Source organism: Hemitrygon akajei, chromosome 7, assembly GCF_048418815.1.
Source record: "Hemitrygon akajei chromosome 7, sHemAka1.3, whole genome shotgun sequence".
Classification (NCBI taxonomy): domain Eukaryota; kingdom Metazoa; phylum Chordata; class Chondrichthyes; order Myliobatiformes; family Dasyatidae; genus Hemitrygon; species Hemitrygon akajei.
In genome coordinates this window covers 161,428,783-161,448,324 of record NC_133130.1, presented here as the reverse complement: position 1 = coordinate 161,448,324, position 19,542 = coordinate 161,428,783, and the positions used below count along the sequence as shown (strand labels likewise).

Here is a 19,542-nt window from a genome sequence, read left to right as displayed (position 1 = left end):
CGTTTTGGGCGCAGTTTACCCCAAACATGGCGGGTGTTTCTGGCTGAGTTTGGACACGGAGTGGAGGCGGCTTTCATCTCAGGAAAGTTTTTTTCCTCCAGCCATTCCTCTCACCCCTGTCTCACCGAGATGTGAGAAAAGAAATATGAGTGAAGAGGAGCCGATGGGAACGGAGTCGGCACAAAATACTGCCCCGTAAGGGAATTTAAAGGGTTCTCAATAACCCTCCCCTCTGAGCTTGGAACTTTGACCCCCCATTCTGTGACCCTTTCTGCTCATAGGCTTTACCCCGTGACCCTTCTCTTTGTACCCACGTTAGTGAACCACCTTGACCCCTAATTTATGATTTCTATCTGCACTTCATTCTTTGACACCCAACCTGTGAGCTCACTGTTCCCTCTTACCCCACCACCCATACCACTACCTGAATCCTCAGCTTCCAATTTTGTTCCTATTGTGGGCGGCTGATCCTATCCTTTTCTGCTCCTATCTCCTTATCCAACTCGCTCTCAGTTTTAAATGATTTTTTTTATTACTTGGACCTGGAGTCAGTTAATATATGGGGCAACAACCAGGCAAAGTTCTTGCGGAGCAAAAGAGGCCGACTCTAACTGCCCTGCAGTTTATCAAAGGAGGGAAGAGAGAAACAGCCAAACATGGAGCTCAACATTTCAATGTATTTGTGGAGCACGGTAAGGAGAAACCTCATGATTAGAGAACTGGTCGTTGGTGGCAACCCTGTCCTTTCAACAGCCAAACAAACCAGGTCAAAAGTGTGTGATCAGTTATTATCTAGGGTTGAAATCTAAATCAAACCAAATTCTGATTGTAAAATTCTTAACTGTATTGTGAATTGTTTTATGGGGACAGGATTAAGTTATGTCTGAGAACTGGAAGGCACTGATTATTGTCAAAGTGCAAATTCTGTGTTCACTTGCAGAATTCACAAAAAAAACCTGCTTTGGTAGCTGTAAACAGGAATTCTGTTCATCTTTTTATCATTTAGGAATGGATGCCGCTGATTACCACTGACTCGGTATTTGCATCAAATCATTATTCCGTTTGTATTTCCATATACAGTGTTAATGTAATTAGTTGTTTAAATGGGGAAAAGTAAAGGTATCTAAGTTATAGTACTTGAACTTCATCCCAAGTAAAGTTGCTTAGCTGTATTTACTCAGTTGCTCTATTTCCTACATTTATATGTTTATGTATTAGTCTTTTAAAAAAATAAGCAGCCTGAAACTCCAGCTTTAATAAAAAAAATTGTTTACATTTTTGCAACCTCATTCACACCTCAGCGTGTTTTAACACATTTTACACTCCATGAGTACTGAAATGAAGTTTTGACAAAATGTGATGTAATAAGTGTTTTGGTCAATTTGAACAAAAATGTTAAAACATTGGCAAGGCATAGACCATGTTTTTTATACTTATGTTGGTTGAGGATAATTTAAAATGTAGGATGAGGATAGTCGTGCTTACAGACAAAACAGGTGTTTTTGTTAGAAGATGGCATACTCAAGGAGTACTAAAACCTGGCTGAGAGCAAGAACTTTTATTATTCGTTATATCTTCATTGAAAAATAAACTTTGGAAGGGAATCTTCAGTTTAAAAGCTCTTTAAATTCCAATTAAGTTGACCCAGAGTTCACTCAGTGGTCTTTGCAAAATAAAGAATTTCGAATGAAGGAATTGACTGTCTGGCCCAGTAATCTATGCTGGTACTGCTTAGCGTTTTTGTCATCTTATGCTATCACTCTGATTTTTTTCTTTTTACCTAATCTCACTCTCTCTTAAAATAATGTTTACCACCACTACTAGTGGTGTCCCTAGTTCCAAGTTATAACTTCTTTGGTAATAAATTTTCATCTGAATTGCATATTGGATTTATTGATAGTTCTCTTGTATATGGCATCTGGTTTTATCTCACGTGCAAATAGAAGCATTTTTTTCTCTCAATCTGCTCTGTCAAATCCTTTCATTATCAGGGTAGTCATTTAAACATTCTGCGGAAACTCCATTTAGTGATGCACACGATTACGTATATCACTGGCACGATGGTGAGAATGATTTAGAATCCAGAGAGAAGCAACAGCCTACTTGGAGACTTGAAATGATCAGCATCAGGGTGTCCCTGTTCTGTCAAAAATTGTGGCTTTATATCAGCTTTGTGACTTTCTCATCAGATTCTGGAAGGCAGACGGAACTAATGAGGTGCAAGAAGAACAGAAATGTTCTCAGAGATGCAGAATTTAGCAATTAAATTCAGAATCAGGTTTATTGTTGCTGCTGTATGTTATTAAATTTGTTTTTACAGCAGTACAATACAAGATATAAAATTTGCTATTTAATAAGTGCAAAATATGAATAGGGAGGTAGTGTTCATGGACTGTTCAGATTTCTGATGGCAGAGGGGGAAGAAACTGTTCTTAAAACATTGTGTGGGTATTCAGGCTCCTGTACCTCATGCTTTGGCTGGTGAGGGTCTTGAATGATGGATGCCACCGCCTTAATTTACCGCCTCTTGAAGATGTCCTTGATGGTGGGGTAGTTGTGTCCATTGACCCCTTAATGAGTCCTGGTGTATGTTCCCCCGATTTCCCCTTCCTGAAGATTGAGTAGTGAATATCCAGACAAAATAGTGACAATACCGGCATGTTAGTGATTTGGATGACAGAATTGATGGCTTTGTGGCAAAGTTTGCCGATGATACAAAGTTAGGTGGTGGTACAGGGAGTCTGCAGAAACACTTCGACAGCTTAGGAGAATGGACAAAGAAGTTGCAGATGGAATACAGTGTACTTCCCTATGGTCATGGACTTGAGTAGAGGGAATAAAAGTGTAAGCTATTCTCTAAACGGGAGGAAATTCAGAAAACAGAGGTGCAAAGGCACTTGGGAGTCCTCTTGCAGGATTCCTTAAAGGTTAATTTGCAGGTTGAGTCAGTGGTTCAAAACGTTCAAAGGTTAATTTTGTTGTCAAATTATGCAAGTACAGTACAGTTCTGATATTTGTCTTCTCCACTTAGCCATGAAATACAATAACATCAAATTCCCCATCCCTTCCCCGCAGAAAAAAAGAAGACAGTAATAGTCCCCAACCCCTTCACTCGCAGAAAAAGACAGTGACAGCAGCAATCCCTGACCACCCTCTGCACTTGCAGAAAAAAACGTCAGTAACAATCCCTGACCCCCTTACTCGCAGGGAAAAAAACAGCAACAGTAACAATCCCGGCTCCATCACTCACAGAAAAAAAACAGCAACAATATCAACCCCCGACTCCCTCACTTATAGAGAAAAACGGCGACAGTAGCATCAAAACCCCAAAACCTCCCTCTCCCCCTCCCCCCCACTCTCTCTCACACTCACACCACCTGCCAATTGTCCACAAAAAAGAAAACACTGAAAATCTGAAAGAAACCAATGTAAAATACAGTTCAATAAACACAAATCTCAGAATATCAAAAACATTTTTTTGCTTGTATACAAGGAGAGTGGTCGAGCGAACTCTGTCCTTCTGTAAAGCGTGACTGCCAACTTGGGTCTGAATGCCACTGATCCGGCTGCTGACCATCCAGGTGGCCTCCATTGGGAGCCATTGCTGACCCCTCCACATTCACCTCGATGCTTAAATCTTCCTTGCCACTTCAAAATGGAGTTGTTCATGACCCCGCGCCTCATCTCTTTTCATGAGTCAGCTTGTGTTCTTGGTCCTTTTTGGGCCCCAGTCTCTATTCTCCACCAGGGAGCTCTCTGAAAACAGCAGAGTACTGGATCCTTCGAAAGAGTTCCAAACTGCATCACAGGCTCCAACAGTTTTGTAACATAAACAAGACAAAAAGAACAAACAGAAGGCTTAGAAAAAGTGAAGTAATTGGAGATGAAGGCAAATACAATGTTAGCATTCAGTTTGAGAGAAATAGAATATAAAAACAAAAATGGAATGCTGAGGCTTTATAAGGCATGTGCCGGAATTGGGAGAGGGTCCAGAGAAGATTCACAACAATGATCCCAGGAATGAAAGGGTTAACGTACGAGGAGCATTTGTGGCTCTGTACCTGACCTGTACGTGCTGAAGTTCAGGAGAATGATAGGTGATCTCATCGAATATTGAAGGCCTGGACAGTGGATGTGGAGAGGATGTTTCCTATGGTGGATGAGTCCCAGACAAAGGCACACCCTCGGAGTACACAGATGTCCCTTGTATAGCGACCTTCTACAGATCAATCTTTGTAATTCATTGCCACGGACAGCTGTGGAGGCCAAAGCATTGGGGATATTTAAAGCGGATATTGATAGGTTTTTGATTAGTAAGCATGTCATAGGTTACAGGGAGAAAGTAGGAGAATGGAGTTGAGAGGGATAATATATCAGTCATGATGGAATGGTGGAGCAGGCTAGATGGGCTGTTTGGCCTAATTCTGCTCATATTTCTTATGGTCTTATCGTAAGTATGATGAGCCACAAATGACTTGTTTATATTTTTTAGTTGATAAACTGTTACAAAGCAAAACTGTGTTTTACAGAATGATGCTCCTTATAAAGACTGCTTCATAGTTGAACTTGAATCAGTGAAAATTGGATACTGAGCTGTTTTTTAAAAAAAAACTTTGATTTTAAATGTACTTGAAACACTTTTTAAATCTTTTTGTAAAGCTTCTATTTTCCGAGGAGGCTGAAGAGAGCTAATCCTTGCATCAATACTCACACCTTCTACAGATGCACAGTTGAGAGCATTCTGACATGCTGCACCACTGTGTGGTTCGCAAACTGCACTGCAGTTCTATGACAGGTAGTTAAAACTGCCCAAAGCAACACTGGCAAGAGTCAACCCACCATCAAAGATGTATGTACAGAAAGGTGGTAGGAAAAGGACAGCAATATCATGAAGTATCCCACCTGCCCTGCTTATGGACCATTTGTCCCACTCCCATCAGGGAAGAGACTACTCAGCATCCATGATCCATGCCTGGACCACAACTCAAAAAAAAAATCATCTATCTCCCCCCAAGCTATCAGACTGATCAACACTTTCACCTGTTTAAATCCCCACCACCACCACTGCCCTCACATCACCTAGCATCATTTTATGTATATACAATCAGTCTATATATGTAACAGTTATTTGTACATTGTGTTCTATAGGATTGCTTTATATTTATTGTGTACTTTTTTTTGTGTTCTTTATGCTTATTGTGTTTAATGCCGCAGCGAATCTGGAGTAACAATAATCGTGTTCTCCTTTACACTGGTGTACTGAAGAATAACAATAAACAATCTTGAATAGTCAGCAGGGCAGGTAGTATCTGTGGAGAATGAAAAATATTTTCGATCAATGATGGGGAGAAAGTGAGGTATTGCAGTACAAGGTTATCTTCACCTATCACTCTAATATTTAAATTGTATCTACTTGTCCAGTATATTCCAGACTTTCTGAAGGAAACTACTTTGGAAGGATTCCATTATAGTTGTGAATTTATTTCGGATTATTATTCAATTAATTAATTGTTTCACTTTAACTCTTGAGAGCCCCTGGGTGCTAAAAAAGGACGATTTCAACCATGCTTAATTTAATTCACTTACCCTAATTTCTTAAGCATATTTGTGTACTAGCATAGAACTGTTCCATTATAACTTTCACTGTTGGTAGCTTATCCATTATTAATCTTTGATTGACCAAAACATAGCCACAAGCATGTTTAGTGCAGTGTTTATCATAGCTGTTTGTCTCTTCAGGTATCTTAAACTGAAAACAAGGATGTTTATTTAAATATTGATATCTTGCCAACAGTCATTTTCAAACAATAGAAACAAAATATTGCACTTGTTATTTTGTGTTCTACTTTTCAATATTATAATGGCTGATTTATGCTGGCCTTAACTCCATGTGTGCCATTAATCCATAGCTCTCAATTGTTCGATCTTTGAAATATTTTTCCATCTCCATCCCAAGTATATCTAATAATTTGGCTTCCATCACCCAAACTAAACTGATTAAAATTATCAAGTTCAAAACATGAGGGTGATGTGGTAAAGATCTTAGAGTATGAAAGCATTTCATAAGTTAGAGATAGAGGCATCTCTTCCAGTTTTGGAGGACTCAAAATTTTTATCGGCTAAAATAATCAGCATTTAAATTTTCTGGATTTGAGTCCATGTCATTAAAACCATAAACTTTCATTTGTTTGAAAGATCAAAATAGGAGTGTATGTAGTTACTGCAGTAATATGAGCAGCTTTGTGAATTAAACAAGGTTCCTTACAGGCACTGCTTTCTTTCACTAAAAGCTATTTTTTGTTCCATCTCCATTTTTTGACTACTTGATGATCTTGTAGATTTTTAACAGGCATTCTAAACATTCTCTCCCACCCACTCACCACAAGCACTTTTTTATGCAAGTGATAAGCAGCAGATCAGTTCCAAAGTATGTGCGTTACATTTGCCAGGTTTCATTTCTCTGTGCACAAAATACTGTGTTTTTCTTGAATATATCAGCTGAATGAGAAGATATTTCAGTTAATGTGGAAAACTTCAGTTAATATTGTTAAATTTTATGTTAAGGGGGAAATTGTTGTGGCTATAGTTATCTATAGTTCATAGAATTATCCAGCCCAAAGGAGATTATTTGGTATATTTTGCCTATATTTGGCCACTGAGAGCACTATCCATTTTATATCTCCCAGTATTTTCCTAATACTCTGCAGCTTTTGCCCAATTGATCAGTATCCCTATGGGATATTAATGGTTGTTCAATGTCGTCTGAACATCTTTTTGTTGTAAAGATTCTTATTAATCCATGTATATTGGTTTGCAATGAAAGAAGTTTTGTTTCACAATAAAGATGTTTGCAGTGAGCTTTGCCAACAGAGGGGAGTTATTTCCAAAAGTCAAACTTGTGCTGCTCATCAACTTGTGGTATTTTGAGTTTAATTCTAATCCTGACTTGCAGCCATTTTAGAAGGGTTTAATAGCAGTGGCTCCACGATAATCAGGAGGTCATTCAGCCAGAAGCACAATCCTGTTGGGTCTTAATCACTCTCGTAGTTCTCTGTACCCCAGCAGCTTGTGTCTCTCGCATGTCCCTCAACTCCCTTCTGATTCCTCTACAAATTAACTGCGATAAAGATTAATCTAGTTGATTAACTAAGAAACATGTCTTTGGAATGTGGGAGGAAAATGGAGTACCTGGGGGGAGAAAAACATGTCTTGGTGAGAAAATGCATGCATTACACAGACCCCCCCCCCCCCCCCCCCTTAAAAACATCAGTTTCTACTCTAGGTCACTGTACCATTCAGAATGTGCTTGCATTTGCTGGTTGGGTGGACTCGGTTTTCTGGATCTTGGATCAGAAGACAAAAAAAATTACAAATGATCACCATCAAATAGGGGGGAAAGGGGAAGTTTTTTAAAAACTTAATGCTCCAATGTATTGTGGTTACACTTTCAACTTTGCAATCCCTCTTTTTCATTTCTTTCCTCTTCCCCTGCACTGTGTTATAGACACACTGTTGTAAGTATTTGTCAGTATGCATTGTCGAGAATGTTGGCAGGTTAGAGAAAGGAAAGGTAGTGAAACGGGATGTTATAATTGAATAGTCATTTAGACGTGTTCTGTGGTTGTTTTCAGGAACTGTAACATCAAGTTTATCCACAGGATATGCTTATGGTTTTGTGGTGTTTTAACACACCACCTTACAGTAATGCCTCATATCTGTGAATTTCTAATTGAAGATAAGCCTGACAAAAGCTGAAATATGTGCCATTGGACTCGGAGCAGTCCTTGTATGAAGTTCAGAATAACTGTTGCAGGAGGCATTTTCAAAGGACAGAATTTTCCTTCCTCCACTATTTATGCTGCCCTCACCTGCATCTCCTCCATTTCCTGGATATCCAAACACTCACGCCATCTTCCCGCTGTCTTAACAGGGATTGAGTTCCTCTTGTTCTCACCTACTGCCCCATGAGTCCCTGCATCCAAAACATCATTCTACCATCTTCAACAGAGTCCTACCACCGAACAGATATTTACCCAGCCCACTCTCTGCTTTCCAAAGGGGTCGCTCCCTCTGTGATTTCTTTGTCCATTCATCCCTCTCTACCTGTCTCCCTCTGGCACATATCCTTGCAAGTGACAAAAATGCTATACTTGTCCTATTCAGGGCCCCAAACATTCCTTCCAGTGGAGGCAACACTTCACCTGTGAATCTGTTGGGGTTGTCTATTGTATCCATTGCTCCCAATGTAGCTGCTTCTATATTGGTGAGACTCGACATAAGTTGTGGTCCACTTTGTCGAGCATCTCCACTTCATCTGCCAGATGTAGAACTTCCCGGTGGCTAACCATTTTCATTGATATTCCCATTCCCGTTCTGACATGGCCTCTTCTTGCGCCACTAAGAGGCCATTATTGGGGTGAAGGAGAAACTCCTTATATTCCATCTGAGTAGCCTCCAACCTGATGGCATGAACATCAATTTGTCCTTCCAGTTAAAAAAAAAATTCCTTTCCCTTCCCCTCCCCTCTATTTCTACTTCCCACTCTGGCCCCTTATCTCTTTTCCTCAGCTTCCCCTGTTGCCCCTCCTCATTCCCTTTCTTCCATGATCCACTCTCCTCTCCTTTCAGATTCTTCCTTCTCTAGCCCTTTAGCTTTCCCACCCACCTGGCCTCATCTATCACCTTTCTGGCTATCCTCCTTTCCTTCCACCACCCCCCCCCCCCCCCCACTTTTTTATTCTGGCATCTTCCCCCTTCCTTTCCAATCCTGAAGAAGTGTCTCAGCTGGAAAGTTGATTGTTTATTCATTTCCATTGATGTTGCTTGACCTGCTGAGTTCCTCCAGCATTTTGTGTGTGTCACCCTACTACTTGCTCTTTTACAATGTTCTCCTCTCCCTCATGTTAAAATCCTCGGTGCCCCAGTAAACTCTTACCTCTCCAAGCAGTATCACTAAAGCAATTGGCCAATGACTAGATAAATTGCTTTTTGTGGTTACTTGTAGCTTGCAAATTGACCGCTGCATTTCATAATTATACAATGCTGGTTTTAAAGCACTTTGAATAATACTGAGAGTCAGCAGGATTTTACTAAAATGTAGCTATTACTTTTTTGCTTGCGTATGGTGAATAGAACTGGTTGACCTTTAGTCCAGATAAATTTGCATAGCTGGTGACATCATTTGGACGGAACTTCATTTTTTGGTCCAGTGACCACTTTTAAAGGGGTGGTGACAACACTTACTTTCCCCTTATGAGAACTGCTGTCCCGTACAAGTAACTAGATGCAGGAAGTGAAACTCCTTTGTTCATTTCAAGAATTTCATAATGCAAAAGACATTTATGTCTATAACAGCATGGAATATTTTGGATGTTTTTTTGTTTGCATGTCCAAGTACACTGACTTAGTACCATTTTTGATTTTAATTATGTTAACTGCTTTGCCTTTTTATCTTGGCATAGCCTTGTGCCGTCGTCATCATACAACACAGAAGTGGGTCCTTTGGTTCATCTAGTCCATGCTGAACTGTTGTTCTGCATAGTCACATTGACCTGGACATAGTCCTCCGTAGCCCTCTCATCCATGTAGTTATTGAAGCTTATCTTAAAAGTTGAAATGCAACCTGAATCCTCCTCCACTTCCTCTTGCAGCTTGTCCCACACTTGCACCATCCTATGAGTGAAGAAGTTCTCCCTCGTGTTCCCCTTAAATATTTCACCCTTAACCTATAAGCTTAGCTATAGTTTCACCAAAACTCAGCGGAAAAAGCCTGTATGCATTAACTCTATGTATACTCTTTATAAATTTGTATACCTATATCATACCTCCTCATTTTCCTACACTCCAGGGAATAAAGATCTAACCTATTTAACCTTTCCCTATAACTCAGGTCCTCAGTACTGGCAGTCCTTGTAAACTTTCTCTGTATTCTTTCAAACTTATTAATATCCTTCCTCTAGGTAGATGACCAGAACCACACACAATACTCCAAATTTAGTCTTAGCAGCATCTTGTACAACTTCAACATAACATGCCAACTCCTGTACTCAGTACTTTGATTTATGAAGCCGATGTGCCAAAAGCTCACTTTATTACCCTAACCACCTGTGTTGCCACTTTCAAGGAATTATGGATCTGTACTCCCAGATTTCTCTGTTCTAGTGTACTTCTCAGTGCCCTACTTTTCACTATACAAGTCCCACCTCAGTTTGTCCTCCCAAAGTGCAACACCTCACACTTGTCTGCTTTAAATGCTACCTGCCATTATTTCTTTTTAGCCTCTCTGGGGGTGGGGGGGGGGGGGAGGCATCACTGGTACAGTCATCCCCAACATGAAAAAGTCTGCAGATGCTGGAAATTCAGAACAATATATGCAAAACGTTGGATGAACTCAGCAGGTCAGGCAGCATTTATGGAAAAGAATAAGCAGTCCAGACTTGAAGGCAATATCCCAGGCTTTTTGTAGGGAGTGTGCCTCTACATTTATCCAGGGCTTCTGGTTAGGCCACGAGCTGACTGTTCTTGAGGTACCAATATCGTTCACGTACTGATGTAACTGGTGATTGCTCAGGCATATTCCTTGAGGTTTCTATCTTCTCCGTTTGTTCCAGCCTTCTTGAATATCTGAAGCATAGAGATTGTCTCGTTAGGCCATACAGTGTTGGTCCTCTTGACCGGTTTCACCATTTTCAGCAATGGTCAGTATGCTGGGATTAACATTATGGGAGATGTGTTCACAGAGGCCAAAATAAGGGCATAGGATGGCTTTGCATTTGTTTGTATAAACATGGTCCAGTCTGTTTTATTCGTCTAGTAGCCACGATGACGTGTTTGGTGGAATTTGGGTAAAATGTCCTGCTGGCTAACATGAGTTAAATCTCCTGCAATTATGAAGAGACCATCTGGATGCTTAAGTTGTATAGAGCTAATGATACTAAAAAGCACTCCAAGTGCTTCCTTGGTGTTTGCATTTGGGGGTATAGACAGCAGTGATGAACACAACAGTAAATTCCCTGAGTAGGTAATGTGGCTAACATTTAATTGTAAGTTGTTAAATTTCCCCAGAAGAGTGACTACAAACTACGGATGGGTTTGTGCCGCAACATTTTCAATGTACACAAAGATTTCTCCTTGATGCTCTGAACAGCTTTTATGCATACTTCAAGGCATGCAGCACAATGGCGGCCACGAGAGCTACCCCTCTTCCAGGTGAGCAGTCATTGTCTGTAACAGCAGCAGACATGAGAAGGAATCTGCAAGAGTCAACTTCTACAAGGTGGCCGGGCCAGACAACATCCTAGGCAAAGTACTCGAGGAGTGTGCACACCAGCTCACTTGAAGACTTCACAGACATCTTCAACACTTCACTCATCCAGGCTACTGCCCTCTTATGCTTACAACCAGCCACCATCATCTCTGTGCCAGAGAACTCAGCCTTCAGAATGAAACAACTAGTGCCCAGTTCTACTGAAGCCAATCATCATGAAGTGCTTTGAAAAGCTGGTAATAGCACACATTTCAAAGCTCCATTCCTGTGACATTGGACAGTCACCAATATGCTTACCTTCAGAACAGCTCTATGACAGATGCTATGGCATCTGTCATGCACCCAGCCCTGGCACACCGAGAAAACAAAGATGCTGATGTCAGAATGCTGTTTCTGGATTTCAGTTTGACATTTAACACTAACGTCCAACAGAGCTTGGTCAACAAACTCTTTACTCCTTGGTCTAAATACACCATTGTGCAGCTGGTTGTTGAACTTCCTAACTTTCAGACCTCCGATAGTCAGAATGTACACTGCCCTTCCCTCCCCGTCATCCTCAAATTGAGTGCCCCACAGGACTGTGTGCGGAGCCCTTTGTTGTACACTCTGCTCACACATGACTGCACCGTCAAGCACCTGAGTAATCACGTTGTTGGGTTTGCTGATGATGCAAGAGTGGTGGGGTTCATCACCAACAATGAAATAGCCTGTACAGAGGAGGTGGAAGGGCTCATGGCTTGGTGTCTGGCAAATGACCTCTTCGATGTCGTCAAGACTAAGGGCATCAGGAGAACTCACACCGCTCTTTACATCATTGGTATACATTCTACACAATGAGGAAAGCTCTCCAATGTCTCTACCTTCTGAGGAAGCTGAAGAGAGCTGGACTATGCACATCTATACTGACATCATTATACAGCTTTGCAGTCGAGAGCATCCTCACATGCTGCATCATTGGATGGTTCAGAAACTGCACTAGAGTGGACAAAAAGGTCAAAATTGCCCAATGCATCACCAGTACAGCCCACCTGTCATCAAGGTGCCTGGAAAGGACCAGCAACATCATGAAAAATCTCACCCACCCTGCTCATGGACTGTTTGTCCCACTTCTATCAGGGAGGAGGCTACATAGGATCCATGCCAGGAAACCAGGCTCAAAAACAGTTGCTTTCCCCAAGCATTAAGGCTGATCAACATTTCCACCTACTTACCCACTCCTCCACAACCCCCTCCCCTCACCATCGCTACTTTATTATTGCTTGTCAGAGTCACCTTATGTACAGACGCTCCTGTGTCTAGTATCACTTTATGGATATACGATTAATTTATGTATGTGTTATCTTGTGTATTTATATTTATTGTGTTCTTTATCTTGTTTTTTTTATGTTGCATTGGATCTAGTGTAACCATTATTTTGTTCTCTTTTACACTGTACTGGAAATGACATTAAACAATTTTGAATGTTGAATCTATTTTTTTCAACTGGTCCAGATTCTGCTGTAGACTTTGATAGCCTTCCTTAATGTTCATTATATCAGTTTTGGTGTCTTCTACAAATTTGCTGGTCCATGGCATTAAAAAAAGTTGGGGGTCACTTAAACCTATTCCAAAATCAATTTCAAGTTCAAGTTTATTGTCATTCAACCATAACACATGTATACAATTAAATGAAACAATGTTCCTCTGGGACCAAGGCGCAAAACATGTATCATATACATCACAGAAAATAATTGAAAGAATAGTATTAATGGTGAATAAAAATATTATTCTGATATGGTGCATATATGGAATAATTAACTATACAACAGTATAATGTTACTGGCTGTCAATGTGTACTGGGTGTTAGCAGGGTGTTCAATAATCACAACCTGGGGGGACGAAACTGATATTAGGAAGGATTGTTCATCTAGGGTTTACTTTGCCAAGAAGGATTGGTAGTTCTCATATAAGACAGTGCAAGGTGCTCTTTAGGTGGGGGGGGGGGGGGGAATGAGTTTCTAAAATGGAAGCCCTGCTTCTAGAACTATATTGTGAGTGGAAAAACGATGTTTTTGTTATTGTTGGTACTGCAAATCAGAATCAGGTTCATTTTCACTAATGTAAGTTGTGAAATTTGTTGTTTTGCAGCAGCAGTACCGTGGAAGACGAAAATTACTGCAAGTTATAAATAAAGTTGCAAGATAGCAATAACGAAGTATTATTCATGGGCTGTTCATAAATCTGATGGCAGAGGGGAAGAAGCTGTTCTTAAAATGTTGAATGTTGGCCGTCTGGCTCCTGTATCTCTTGCCTGATGGTTTTAACAATGGGAACGTGCCCTAGGTGATGACGGTCCTTAATGACAGATACCACCTTCTTGAAGCACTGCCTCTTGAAGGTGACCTCGATGGTAGGGAGGGTTGTGACTGTGATGGAGCTGGCTGAGTCTGCAGTGCTCTGCAGCCTGTTTTGATATTGCATCTAGGAGCCTCCATACCATGCAGTGATGCAACCAATCAGTATGCTGGCAACCATGCACCTGTAGAAATTTCCCAAGGTCTGATGAGGCAGAGCCACTGGCATGCCTTCTTTGTAATTGCATCAATGTGCTGAGCTCACATTGAGATGTTAACACCCAATCATTGTGACTACAAGCATTCGCAATGTATAGGTTCTGAATTAATGGTGGTGAATGATAAATTTTGCTTAACCTTTTTCATTGTGATTCAGTACACGAGAGTTATCCCATAGAATTGCCAGCATTTACATTTTTAAAATTTATTTTTGGTGGCAGGTATTTTAATGAAAAGGACTGTTGCATTTATTTGGTATATTGTTATGTTTCATCCTTGACCATAGGGTGCATATCTAGATAACTCATTTTTGTGAAGTGTATCATCTTGCTATGCTTACTAAGAGCAAGGCTTTATTAAACACCAACATTACTTACTGTAGGAAATGGATTATGACCGACTTGAAATACACAAGTATGGAGGAAAGCTGTAGGAAGTAATCCATTTTGATAACTTCAAGGCTGTCACATAACTGGCACACGCAAAGATTGTGCTCAAAGATTTGTTCAATTCTGTAAACAAGTTATTTTGTTACTGAGGCAATAATCTGAGTTCTTTCCAACTTTGGTAGTGGCATGTCTCTCTAAATAATTGCTTAATCAACAATAATGTAATATAAATTCATTCAGTGAGGTTAAAACTACCAGATGTTCATAACATAGAAGGGTGAAACCATTCAGCCCTTTGTGTCCATGACAGCCAAAAAAAAAGATTGATTGGAATTAACCCTATTTCTGGTCTTTCAGCTAAATTCTTATGTGTGCCAGTGACATAATTTATTATATATTTTTTTCCATTCTTAATAGATATGGTACATCAAGTTCTTATCCAGGCACTTCTTAAATGCAGAGAGCATTCTGGCCCATAAAGCACCCCCTTGGGGTTAATGACCTCTTGCTTCTACTCCAATGTATGGATCTGATGTGACCGATGAAGGCAGTGTGGAAGCTACACACGGAACCAAAGATGGGACAGCAAATCATGGTGGAGCAAATCAGTAGCAAGTTTGGAGGGTGTGGTGCTCCTGCCAATATTTGTGCTGGGCTTAATGTTGAGGATGTGAATGATGTTAACACAGTTTTGGAGCTAACTTGGTACAGTTAGGGGCCCTAGCTTTGAAGATGTTGGTCAAAGGGAAGACATACACTGACATTGATTTGCTTAAGCTAGCGTTAAGGATTCATAGGATCTGTGGACACAGTGTTAGCAATGCTATTGACCAATAACCGCTGTCAATAATCCATGTCCCAGAAGCTTACAGAAGGGTAAAGATTACTGCTGCCTGGTAAGCCATCTCTTTTTGCTAGATTTGAGGTCTTGATTTTCAAACATTCTTTTCCTCAGATGGCAAAGGCTATGATCCTGCACAAAAGATGTTGGTGAGTATTATCATCGATATCCTTATTCTTGTCATCAAATTTCTGGTCAGTGAAGAAAGGTTAGTTGAATGCTGCCTTTCCACCTGTTCTGCAATCTTCATGGATTCTTTGGGATCTGTGCATTACTCATTGTACCATTAATCGAGTATCCTTTGCATTGTGCAGTGCTCAAACCATTGCCACATCTTTCTCCAGGTTGTGTTCCATTTGTTAGGTGTCTGCACACCAGTCTAGTCCATTGCTACATTTCTATTTTCTGTTTACCTCCATGCTATTAGCTAGGCATTCAATATCAGTATCCTCTCATCTACAAACTTCTTTATCATGCTTCAGTATTTAAATCAAACTCTTTGATTCCTCAATTGGCAAGAGACCTGACGTGGAGCATTTGAGGACTCTATTGTAAATGGTCTTTTTGTTACTATAATCTTTCTGCCACACAGAATCAATTTTGGATTCAACTTTACTTTGGGTCTCATGTGGTTCTGATTTGGTAGTTTTTCATGAAAGATCTTCTCCCTTTATTATTAAAAAATATTCCCTTTATCAGCTCTCCTTGTTATCCTCTGTCATGTTAACCACTCAAACTTAACTCTGTGCTGACTGTCCCCTATTACTCTGTGCCTTTCTAATGATGATCTTCAATCATCTCTGCTGGGAAGAATAGGCCCCCCGGTCCTCGGGGTCGCGTTGCCGATGACGCTCGGCAGAGGATGGTGCTTGGAGAAGCTGTGCCGGAGGGGATGGTCGGAGGCTTGGAGGTTTGATGGACTCGGAGTCCGCTGCGGTCGAAGCGCTTTCACTGTGTGCTGTGTCTGCGAGGCTGGGTTTGACGGAGCTTTCATTGTGTGCTGCGCGTGCGAGGCTGAGTCGGGCGGTGCCATGGAAGTCCATAACAGGGGTATTCCCTTCTGCTGCCTGCGTGGGATGACGAGTCTATCGGGACCCTGAGGACTTGTGGAAACTGTGTGGTGGTTTCTTTTGAACTTATAGTCTTTTAACATCTTTGGACTATTTTTACTGTGCCCATGGTCTGTTTTTTTAATCAATTATGATATTGTTTGCACTGTTGTAACTATGTGGTTTTGTGCAGGTCTTGTAGCTTTAGTTTTTGGTCTTGTTTTGTTTGGTGAGTTTGGAGCTCCTTTCCGGGGAACGCACTAAGATGGTAGCGCGATATTAATACGCAGCAGCCTCTCCGGACTCTGGATTGCGGATTGCCAAATGATTTTCTGGTGTAGTCTGTTTTGTTATGTGCTTTTGTGATATCATTCTGGAGGAACGTTGTCTCATTTTTTAACCGCTTTGCATTTGTGGTTTCTAAATGACAATAATCTGAATCTGAATTTCTTTGTTTATTCCTTTCTCAAATTATAGTATGATATTAACAACCTTCCAATCCTCCGATACCATGCCGGCTGATGGGAAGGAAGAAAAATTTTTTAGAAGTATTTTCTCCCTTGCTTCTTTATCAGCCTTAGAATTTTTTAATGCATGCCTGACAATTTTTAAAGATACTAAACGTTGTAATTTCTTCTCCTTGATCCCTCATATTCTCTATCATGTGCTGTATTAGAACTTTTTCCTTCTCATGACATCTGAATCATCTGCCTCCTTTGTAAACAAACTATATTCATATAGAACCATGCATGACATTTGCTTCAATGCGCAGGTTAGCTTTTCTTTTTGCTTTGATATGCATTAAAAATTATTTCATTGCGTTGATAAGCACTTTTATGCACGCTTTTCACAGTACTCATCCTGCACTCTCCAAACTGATTTTGACATACTTCATTTTTACTTTTCTACTTGTATGCACCTTAATATCCAGGTCTGGAAGAAGTCATGCTTCTTTTTTCTTGGAAATGTATTTCCTTCGAAAGCGCCTTGAATCTTTTGACACTGATTCATCTTTCTCATTGTTTTCAGTCCACTTTCGTTAAAGCATCTCCGCCCATAAAATTGGCCTTGTTTTGGTTGAGTACACTTAATCATCATCTGCCTTTGTCCTTTTTTATTACAGTGCTGTGTATAATTGACCCATGATCACCATCAGTTCAAGTCAAGTCACTTTTATTGTCATTTTGATAATTCTGACATTGATGCTTCTTTCACCTTCCAAGTTTCACTACTTCTGTCTAAAACATTTTTGTGGACTTGTACAGCTTAAAAGAAAGACAGCTTAAAGTCATGTTAAGAATTAGAGTCAACATGGCAACAGGCCCTGAATCTACAGCAGGTTATGAAGCATGCAGTTGAGGGGATTGCAGTCCTCTGTCTCCATCACAAAGCCATTTTATGTGTGTATGTATGAAAAAATGACAGCTTAATTTAAAAAATTCTAATATAAATTTCATAAGAGAATTTTATTTTGTATCTCATACCTTAGACTAGTGATTTGTGAATTTTTAAGGGCAAATTTCTGTTACCTATAGGGCCATATTGTGGGGTCACCTGCAAATTCCTTTTTCTGTCTTTCTTGCATATCTAATTTTGCTTATTTCCTTTCTGATAGTCTTCCAAGATTCCCACTACTCGAGCCTTAATGCTCCCTTAAAAAATAGCAACCTTTCAGCTCCAAGATATTTGTCCCAGCCCTGTGGAATGTGCAGGCTTCAATTCTCCAAGAACTGATTTTGGTGGCTATGGAATCTGAAGCCCTCTCCAGCCTCTCTTCAATTTTACATTCGTCTGCACCAAATTCCTGTTTGTTCTTACAAGTACACCATAGTAATAGATTTTAAAATCTGCTTTTCGATCTGTTTCCTGCTCCTTATAATGTCTACAAGATTTGATCCTCTTTCTGCCTTCTACTCATGGATCTCTGGCTGTTCGTTCTCCCACTTCAGGCTGTTATGTGACCTAGCAAAATGTAGTCATGACTGTAGCTGCATAAATCTCTCTCCCCCTTCCTCCTTTCTTCTTTGTCTATGAAGTTGAGCACTCACAGTGCCTTGCATTTGCATCAGGCTCCTCTGTTTTGAGGAATTATTGTCTTTGCTGCAACTTGGAATGAGTACTGAGATTTCAACACTTCCTGCCTTGCAGTCTTTTCCTTTTTAATCGCTGCCCATATCTTCTCAGCTGAAAGTTCTAAAGTTGCATGTTCTATTTTCTGGAAGGTGATATCAGTGTAGCTCTTGAAGCATAATTTATTGTTGTATTTTGACAATGCTTCTTGCCATTTGTCTCTGACGCAAGTAACTTAAATTTAATGTTGTATCCACCGAGTTTCAGGGCTGTCAGGACCAACTTAATTCTTGACTCTAAATTGTATCTGTTTGTAACTTCTGTAAGTACAACTATGTTTGATGAATGAGAGAAGGCATAGCCGCTCCCACTCATATGACACATGAGCAGTGTGGGCATAATGTTGCCCACTCCAGCATTGTTGTTTTCTTTAGAGCTGCCTCACAACAAACATTGTAATGCGAGGTGCAAATTCTTGTATAGAATACTTTACAGAACTTGATGGGTTTTGATTTACATATGATGAGAACTTGGCTATTTCAATTGTCTTGCTGGACTGGTATGTATACTTCAAGTAGGCACAAAAAAAGTGCAGTATTGGGAATGAAGCATAATCGTACACATTGGCTTTAAGACATACTACATTTTGTTCAATTAGTAGAATTATTTCTTGCTGTGTTTAGAAACTTTTATGAAGTTACAAGGAACCTACTTTTTGGTCTATAGTTTATTGCTGTTAAAACTGCAAGTATAGGCTTATTTTTTGTCAATGAATCATAGTGTTGGAGCCTTAAGGCCTGTAGGATTTGAAAGTATTATATAAAATGGCACTTCAAAGCACTGCTGGAGGACAAAACACACTGTTGGGTGCAACTGTTATGTGAAATTTTGGAGTCAGTTGGCAGTTAACTTCCGTTAATGCCCCTCCTCCCCTTCTTACCCCATCCCTGACATATTTAGTTGTTTGCCTGTTCTCCATCTCCCTCTGGTGCTCCCTCGCCCCCCCCCCCCGTCCTTTCTTTCTCCTGAGGCTTCCCGTCCCATGATCCTTTCCCTTCTCCAGCTCTGTATCCCTTTCGCCAATCACCTTTCCAGCTCTTAGCTTCATCCCACCCCCTCCGGTCTACTCCTATCATTTCGCATTTCCCCCTCGCCCCACTACTTTCAAATCTCTTACTATCTTTCCTTTCGGTTAGTCTGACGAAGGGTCTCGGCCCGAAACGTCAACAGTGCTTCTCCCTATAGATGCTGCCTGGCCTGCTGTGTTCTACCAGCATTTTGTGTGTGTTGTGAAATTTTGGGTCAGGATTCCAGTTCAAAGTTGAATTTGTTATCAAAGTATACAACTTAAATTCTTTTCTGTGGGTAGCCACCA

At 40.4% G+C, this 19,542-nt stretch overlaps 1 protein-coding gene across 1 annotated transcript in view; it reads left to right on the top strand.

Moving 5' to 3' along the window:
* The first annotated feature begins 4 nt into the window (after positions 1-4).
* abl1 (c-abl oncogene 1, non-receptor tyrosine kinase) overlaps positions 5-19,542 on the top strand; it is a 169,177-nt gene continuing 149,639 nt past the window's right edge. Inside the window, exon 1 of the mRNA XM_073052398.1 lies at positions 5-692. Coding sequence (XP_072908499.1) covers positions 560-692 — 133 coding nt within the window. The 5' untranslated portion in view covers positions 5-559. The remainder of the gene's footprint in view (positions 693-19,542) is intronic.